This window comes from Dasypus novemcinctus, chromosome 9, assembly GCF_030445035.2.
Source record: "Dasypus novemcinctus isolate mDasNov1 chromosome 9, mDasNov1.1.hap2, whole genome shotgun sequence".
Classification (NCBI taxonomy): domain Eukaryota; kingdom Metazoa; phylum Chordata; class Mammalia; order Cingulata; family Dasypodidae; genus Dasypus; species Dasypus novemcinctus.
Window position 1 is genome coordinate 112,112,039 of NC_080681.1, and position 9,153 is coordinate 112,121,191.

Genomic DNA, 9,153 nt, shown 5'->3' on the forward strand with positions numbered 1-9,153 from the left:
CCCTCACCCGCCCCCCAGGCTGCGTTTCCTTAGCTGCCACACCTGCGTGGGAAAGGACCTGTACCTCCCTGCGGCTCCATCCTTCCCCGAGGCCTCCGAACAAGCCCCTTTTCAGTGTAAAGGTTTCCATATCACTTGGGCAAAGCAATCTGGGGGGTGTGATCGGCTTTCCAGAACCAGCCGCCCTTGTGGAGCACCCGCCATGCGCTGCGCTCCATGGGGCCGTGGAACACTCTTTCCCAGGTTCAAGGACACAAAATTGGAGGAGTGGGAGAGGTGGGTGTTGTTCTGGAAGAAAGCAGGTCTCCTCGGGAGCCTCGCCCTGCACTCAGGACCCACATCCACTCCACAGTGTGCACTGAGCAATCAGAATAAACCAGAGGCCATGGAAGGAAAAAGCAAAGGAGAAGCGGCCCACCCTTGGAGAGCTTATACTCCAATAAGTAGATTCGCTGCAAAAAACAACAAAACAGCTGCTCTTCCACAGCTAGAGGTGGAGTAGCACCACGAAAGAGGCTTGCTCCAAGTGCCATGGGAGAACCAATGAGAGAGAGAGAGAGAGAGAGAGATTTTTTATTATAAGGAATTGGCTCATGTGACCATGAGGGCAGGCAAGTTTGGACTCCACTGGACAGGCTTCAAGCTAGAAACTCTGATAAAGATGATATAGAAGTCCTTAATCTGAATTCCTCAGGGGGAGCTGGCTGCTGGAAATTCTGGCAAGATTCAATGCTGAAATTGAGGCAAAAATTCTTCTTCTGACCTCCGAAATCCTCAGTTCTGTTTTTTAAGACTTTCAGCTGCCTGGATGAGGGATATCTCCTTTGTTGATTGTAGATGCAGTCAAATAATTATAGGTGCAAGTCCCAACTATGAAATACCCTCACAGTAAAAGCAGGCCAGAACTTTACCAAACAACTGGACCATAACCTATCCAAGTTTGTACATGAATTTTTTTTTAAGATTTATTATTTATTTATTTCTCTCCCCTTCACCCCGACCCCAGTTGTCTGTTCTCTGTGTCCATTTGCTGCATATTCTTCTTTTTGTCCCCTTCTGTTGTCAGTGGCATGGGAATCTGTGTTTCTTTTGTTGTTGTTGCGTCATCTTGCTGCGTCAGCTCTCCTTGTGTGCGGTGCCATTCTTTCACAGGTTGCACTTTCTTCCGCACTGGGTGGCTCTCCTTATGGGGCGCACTCCTTGCGCGTGGGGCTCCCCTATGCAGAGACACCCCTGCGTGGCATGGCACTCCTTGCGCGCATCAGCACTGCGCATGGGCCAGCTCCACACGGGTCAAGGAGGCCCGGGGTTTGAACCGCAGACCTCCCATGTGGTAGACGGACGCCCTAACCACTGGGCCAAGTCCGCTTCCCCCTTCAGTGTCTTTTGAACTTTGAATCTTGTAAATAGATTGCTTATTAGAAATTAATTATATCATGATAACAACAACAATGCTAATAATAAAGATATAATAACAAGCTGAGATTAAGTTGACAAGGTAGGAAGGCAGGAGTAGGGCCAATACTGGGAGACAAAGCCAGGGGACAGGGATTGGGCAGGACTGGATCAGGAAGGGCACAAGCCAGGAGGGACGAGGGCTGGATGCTGAGGGACTGCTCTGGAAATTGCGGAAGGATGCTTCATTGGCCTTTATGCCCATCTGCCACCTGGGAATGGAGAAGGCTGGTTCAAGGGGAGGGTGTGTGTGTGTGTGTGTGTGTGTGTGTGTGTGTGTGCTGGGCGGGCTGTGCTGCACAATGACTGACCCAGCCGAGTGGAGGAGCCAGGCAGTCTGTCCCCTCCTTCCACCCAAATGCCTTTCATTGCTATGTGCAGTCATCATCACATCAGCTCTAAAAGCTGATGCGCCCCCTTTCATCTTTTTACAAAGGGCCTTCAGCACTGAGGTCTCAGGCAATGCTTGCAAGGATTCCGCCAGCTGGCATGGCCAGGTATCCGCCTAGCGCGGATGACGACGTGGAGGCTCAGTGGGGGGATGGAGCCCCGGAGGCAGCTCAGGCGGGGCAGGATGGGAGCCTCCCGGGGGAGGTGTCCCGAGCACTAAGTCCAGGAGCCCCGGCGTCCAGCTCTGCCTCCTCAGAGCTGTGGGATCGCAGGCAGGTCTCGACGTCTGAGTCTCCTTTCCTCCTGCGTAAAATAACCCTGGTTAAGGTTGTTGAGGGAGATTAAATGGGAGAAAGAGTGAAAAGCGCTTAGCAGAGGACCTGGCACAAGTACCTGCCAATATAGCTCTGGTTATTATTACAACAAGGGGCAGATGCAGGCCTAGTGGGGCCTGACGTGGATGTAACTGGGGAGGATGCGCTTGAAGAAAAGGAATACAGTGACGGGAACAGAAACGTAGATGCAGGCAAGGGAAGGGCCACGAGGGGCTTAAACCTGCCGAGCCTCGTGGTGCTAAGCTCTGGCCCGGAGGTATTAGGTACTGTGGCTTCTCAGCAGCCACAGAACCTGGCACAGGGTTCTTCTAAGTGCCTGGGCAGGCTGAAAACACCCTGCAGCCTCACCGCAGTCCCACGGGGCCCAGCTGAGCGCACTGCTGCTGAGTACCTCTGCTCTAGGGCCTGCCTCTCATTCCCCGTCCTCACCCTGACCTAGAGCTTTCTCCCAGTCCTGGAGCTTTTTCATCCACTCTCTTCGTTAACTCTTGCAACGCCTCACAGGGAAACCTCGCAATGTGCTTTCGCCCATTTAAGAGGGGTAAGCTGGGGCTCAGAGAGGTGAAAGACACGGCTTGGGGCCAGGTAGCAAAAACGCTGGAGTCGGCACTTAAACCCAGGACTCGGGACGCCTGCTTCCCAGTTGTTTGAGTCCAAAGCCTTGGAATCATCTCTGCTCCCTCTCAAGCCCACACATTCCACATCCCCTCCACTAGCAAATTCTGCTGGCCCCACTTTCAAAATATGCCCAGAACCCAGCCGTTCCTTACCTCTCCTGCTGGCGCTCTGGCCCAAGACACCGCATTTGAACACGGAGTTGGCAAGTTTTGCTCCATAGAGGCTTCCCTGCTTCTTCTGCAGTCCCCTAGGGCGGCTCTGTTAAAATATATTTCAGATGGCATCACTCCTCTGCTCAAAACCCCTGCAATGGCCCCATCCCATTCAGGAAAGGCCACGTCCTTCCAGTAGCTACAGCACTCTAGGATCTGATGCCTGCACCCCCGAATCCTTCCCCTTCCTCATTCCTCTCCAGCCACAATGGCTGTTCCTTAAACATGCCAAGATGTTCCTGGCTCAAGGCCTTTGCACCTGCCTTTCCCTCTGCCTGAGCGCACAGAGCTGCGTGGCTCACTCCCTCACCTACCTCAGGTCTCACCTGCTCAAGGGCCACCTTCTCCATGAAGTCTTCTCTGATTGCCCTCTATAAAACTACATGGAATTGTGACATGGAAATAGCTCATCCATAGCATGACATCTGCCATTCTATGTTTTTATTTATTTGTTTATGGTCTGCTCCCTCCACTAGGCCCCCCACAGGCAGGACTTTGTTTTGTTCACTGTTGAATCCCCAGCACCTGGAACAGTCCCAAGCGCAAAACAGAAGGTGAAAAATCTTTGTCAGGGAAGTGGATTTGGCTCAACGGATAGAGCATCCACCTACCACATGGGAGGTCCAGGGTTCAAACCCAGGGCCTCGTGACCTGTGTGATGAGCTGGCCCACGTGCGGTGCTGATGTGCACAAGGAGTGCCATGCCATGCAGGAGTGTTCCCCGTGTAGGGGAGCCCCATGGACAAGGAGTGCACCCCAAAAGGATAGCCGCCCAGAGTGACAAAAGTACAGCCTGCCCAGGAGTGGCGCTGCACACACAGAGAGCTGATGCAGCAAGATGATGCTACAAAAAGAGACACAGATTCCCGGTGCCGCTGACAAGAATACAAGCGGACACAGAACACACAGTGAATGGACACAGAGAGCAGACAACTGGGGCGGGGGAGGGCGGGGAAGGATAGAGGAAAAAAAATCATTGTTGGACAGACAGACGGGAGGGATCCTAACTGTATGATCCTTCATACTCAACAAACGGAAAATTCCACGTGGTCAGAGGAGCCAGTTACAAAATCTATTTGTTCAGTGACCTCAAGAAGTTCATGGAGTTAAACTACTGTAGTTGAGGACCGTGATTATTTGTTGAGCAGTTACTACATGCCAGGCACTATGGTAAGCATTTTATCTTAGCCAGTCCTCACATCAGTCCCGTGATGCTGGAATTTTTTTCCCCAATGCCACAGGTGAAGGTGCTAGAGCTCAAGTGCGGTTAAGGGACTTGACAATGAAACAGGCAGGATGATGAAGCAGTAGTGGCATTCATGTGCAGCACTGTTTTAAAAAGTGATTTTTTTATTGTTCTCCCTTGATCCATGGAAAGTGGGGGGTTGGGGGAGTTCCCCCAGGGGCCCCCCATTCCCACCCGCAGCAAGGTCACGGCTGTGGCCAGGCTCAGCAGGCCTATCGCCCTCCCTAGGGCTGCCCGGAAGGCTCCGCTCCACTTCTCTGCTGTGGGACAGCAGCACCCACGAGGCCCTGAGTCTGCTCAAGGACGAGGTGCTGGTGGCCGGCCCGGGAACCAGGTGAGCAGTGCACCCTGAGGCCCTGCAACATGCTAGGGACCACCCCAGGGACATGCCCCACCCAGGAAAGAGCCTGCTTCACCTTGTCCTCGATGGTCCGAGCTGTCATCATTGAATACAGCTCCCTGTGCTACAGCGGGGAAAACTGAGGCCCAGAGGCTGGCTCGGCAAGTGGGGGAGCGCTGGGCCTGGAATCCAGAGCTTGTTGAATCTTGTGTTCTTACCAACCATGAGCCTGACGCTTACTGAATACTTACTGGGTGCCCCAAATCTACTACTACTGAGATACAGCCGTGAACAAGCCCGGCCAGGTTCCCTCCTCGTGCAGTTTGCCTTCTTGTGAGGATGACACACAAAAAAGCCAGTGAACAACTAACCGTGACAAATACAGGTTTTGCCAAGTGCCATGATGGAAATAAACGGGATGCCGACGACATAGGGAGTAGCTGAGGTGGCCCCTGACAGAGATGCCCAGCCCTGGGAGCAGTGGGGCTGTGGGGCTGGACAGAGCAACAGCCAGCCCTCCCCTGCCTCGGAGGCCCCCTTTCAGGCGTGCTGGTCCCGAGCAGCGCCCCGTTTCCAAATTCGCCTCTGCTTCTCCAAATGCCGAACCTCAGGCCCCACTTCTCTTCAGGAAGAAAGGATCCGGGCAAAGGAAGAAAAAGAGCATAGCTTGGGCATCTGCCACTGGCTTGTTGTGTGAACTTGGACGAAGCATTTAACTCTGAACCTCACCTTCCTTGTCTGTAAAATAAGGAGGTTGGGTTGCAATTCAAAAACGGATGGACTGGACTCGTGAATTTCCATTCATCCTTGCACCTCTGAGGCACTAGTTGGATATTCTGAGACTCCATCTGTTACTGGAAAGAAAAGAGGCTCCTTTATTGATGATCAGTGTCTGCTACTGGCTTGGAAGTAGGAAGGGGTGGAACCCTTCCTCATATTTGCTCTCTCTCAACTATATGATCTCCTTCATCACCCCCCGCGCCCAAATCTAACACTCTAGTTTTCCATGTGATGAAGTAAATCATACTCAAGTGTAAATGGCAAATACAGTTTGTTTTACTACTTTCCCAGGTGCATTTGCCAAGCCCAGCTCTCCCCCAACTTGCTTTGACTCTGGGCCATTCCCTGCCCATTCCTGGGCCCTTGTCTTCCCAGATGTGGAACGGGGACTCTCCAAGGTCTCAGAGACCGGCCATCTAGGATGCAGTGAAGCAGGCTCCGTACCAGCCCCACCCAGTCCAGTGAAACTCCAGTGGCATTTCAGACAGCCTGAGCAAGTGGGATGGGACTATTTAGGGCCTGGGGATGTCCAGCCAAGGCTCCACTCCAGATCCCATGCCTCTCCTTCCAGGTGCCACTACAGCACGCTGGCCTTTTCGCTCTGGCCCACGTCCTGGCAGCCAGCGCCCCCCAGGGTGACTACCAGCACTAGTCTTGGAGAACCTGCTGGAGTCCCCGGGAATGGAAGACACGGGCTTTGCCTTCACACCTGCCATGCGCTCGTGCCTGGCAGCTGGCTTCCACATCAGTGGGCTCCAGGCACTGCTCTACGACCTGGGTTGGGATCACCCCTCAGGCCAGACCTGGCCAAACTGGCCACGGCGATCCTGGGCAGCGGGCCCCAGAGGCTCCTGCAGCTGGACACGGCCAAAACACTGCTACTGCTGCTGCTGGCCTGCCTGGGCACCCACTTCGCCCACGAGACTGGCACACTGTGGGAGTTCCACGCGCAGCAGGGCTACAGAGTGGTGCGCCAGGACCGCGACCTGGACGGCTATGCCGCCACCTTCTCCCTGGTGCCCCCGCTGCGCCTGGGTCTCGTGCTGCTGCTGGCCAGGCCGCAGCCGCCCAGGCCCGACCTGGCGGCGCAGGCCTACGACGTGCTCCTGCCCGCCAAGGAGAGGGCCTTCCAGGAGGCCGAGCACAGCCCGGCCCCGCCGCCCGGCGCGCGCTCCTTCGCTGGCTACTTCACCTTCAAAAACCTGACCTTCCACGAGATGCGAGCCGGGGGGGGGGTGGGCGGGCGAGCTCCTCTTGCGCCAGTTCCGGCCCGCGCGGAGGCCCTGGTGCCCGCCGCGTACCGCACGGTGGCGCTGCGCCACCTGCGCCCCCGAGTCTTCCAGCTGCACGTGGCCCGCGCGTTCCCGTGCGCGCTGCCGCTCGGCGACGCCTGGCTCTGGCGCGAGGCCCAGCACGGGCAGCTCGTCAACCTCTATCCCTTAGACAGGCACGGGCTGTCCCCTGGCTTTGGCGTGCCGGGCCTCAATGTGTAAGGTGCTGCGGCTGCCGTGCAAGCCCGTGTTCAAGATGTGCCGCGATGGTGAAAGAGGTTGTTAATGTGGGAGGAGTGGGTGAGGGGGGTGGGGGTATATGGCGGCCTCCTATTTTTTGAATGTAACATTAAAAAAAAATAAAGAAGGAAAAAAAAAATCCAGTGACCACCGGTTCCATCCGGAACATCCCCTTACCCTGGCCTCCCTACTCTTGACCAGGTGGTTGCAAGGAGGGCTGCAGGGATGCCGGTTAGAGGACCTGAGTACCCGGCAAATCTGAGGGTGTCGCTACTCAAAGTGTGGTGCGCCGACTGCAGCCAGGTCGCGACTGGTGGTTATCCGTGTGGCAGGAAGAGTTAAGTACCAAAATTTAGAGTAAGCATTTAGAAACTTTAACAAGTCGACAGAGTACTTGTGTGTCATTGAATCTAATAAACAATATGGGCTGTATTTTGGTCTTTTGAAAATCAACTTTAAATATGTTATAATCTACAAAAAATGAGATGCACACGATATCAGGGTATGGTTTTATGATTTTGACAAGTTTTTACACTCACTACTACAATCATGACATAGACATTTCCATCACCCTAAAAACTTCCCTCCTACCCCTTCGCAATTAATCATCTCCCCCAAAACCCAGCCACAGACAATTGCTGATCTGCTCTCAGCCACTATAGTTTTGCCAGTTCTCAAATTTCATATAAATGGAATCATACAGAGAGCAATCTTTTGTGTCTGTCTGCTCTAATTCAACATGACTTTTTTGAGGTCTGTCAATGTTATTGTGCTTATAAAGTTTGTTCCATTTTTTTGCTGAGTAGTAGTCCCTTGTGTGGATCTGCCATATTTATTTATCCTTTCACCAGTTAAAAGACATTTGGGTTGTTACCGACGGAGACTATCATGATAAAAGCAATTACGAGCATTCTAATACAAGTCTTTGTGAATACATGATTTCATTTCTAAATACATTATTTAATTTCTCCTTGGTAAATATCTAGGAGTGACTGTCAAGTAGTTTTCCAAAGCACTTGTACCCTTTATGTTCCCACTAGCAATATGTGACAAATCCAATTGCTGCACAGCTTCCATAACAATTAGTATTTTGAATGGTTTAAATTTTAGCCATGCTAGTGGTTGTGAAGTAGTAGCTTATTGCTGTTTTTGTTTTTTAACTTTGTAACTTTGAAATACTTTCAAACTTAAAGGGCAGATACAGAAATAATACAATCCCCATACAAAGAACTCCATCATATGCCTACCCACCTCAGATACCCAGATCCACCAATTTTAACATTTTGCCCCATTTGTCATATTCTATCATCCATTTATCTATCTATCCATCTGTTCATTTTCTGAACATTTGAGGGCAGATTGCATATATCATGCTCCTTGAACACTTAATACTGCCATGTACATTTCCTAAGAATGAGGATATTTACTTCCGGAATCACCTTAAGTACAGTTATCAAGTTCAAGAAATTTAACATTGATATAAAGCTTACAGTTTATATTCCAATTTTTCAAAAGTCCCAATAATGTCCCTTTTAGTATTTACTCCTCTAGCTAGATCCCATCTAGGAGCGTGTATTACATTTAATTGTCATTGTCTCTTTAGTTGCTCACTCCTCCCTCCCTTCCTTCCTCATAAACTTTCCCATCTCAACCACTCCCAGAATGCCATTCAATGGGATTAATCGCATTCACAATATTGTGGTACCCTCATCAGCTTCCAGTACCAAAACTTTCCCATCTCCCCAAACAAACCCTACGCCCATTATGCATTACCCCTCCATCACCCCCTTCATCCCAGCAACTTGTACTCAAATTTCTGTTTCAATGAGCTTGCATGTTCTCTGATATTTTCTTTGTAGTTATCATAAGGATTAAATTTAATGTGTTAAATCTGTAACAATCTGCTTTTCTTTGTTACCATTTGACTGTAATAGTATGCAGAAACTATGTTCCTATACCCCTCTGTCCCCCCACCTTTATGTCATTCTTATCACAAATTATGTTTTCATGTTGTGAGTCCCAAACCACTGATTTATCAGTATATTTTATGCATTTACTTTTTAGATCCTGTAGGAAGTGAAAAATGGAGTTGCCAATCAAAAATATAATAGTACTGGCATTTATATTTAACCCTGTTGTTACCCTTACTGCAGATCTTTATTTCTTCGTGTGACTTCGATTTGTTGTCTACTGTACTTTCTTTTCAATACAGAACTCTCTTTAGCATCTCTTGTAGTGCTGGTCTAGTGGTGACGAACTCCCTCAG

The 9,153-nt window shown here is 51.0% G+C and overlaps 1 protein-coding gene across 1 annotated transcript; it reads left to right on the top strand.

The window, feature by feature from the left end:
* Positions 1-2,696: 2,696 nt before the first annotated feature.
* On the top strand, positions 2,697-6,933 carry LACTBL1 (lactamase beta like 1). Its single transcript, XM_058304729.1, is given in 7 exon segments — positions 2,697-2,721; positions 4,485-4,590; positions 5,948-5,973; positions 5,976-6,023; positions 6,026-6,172; positions 6,175-6,865; positions 6,867-6,933. Coding segments are annotated over 7 exon segments (1,110 nt in total).
* The last annotated feature ends 2,220 nt before the right edge of the window (positions 6,934-9,153 follow it).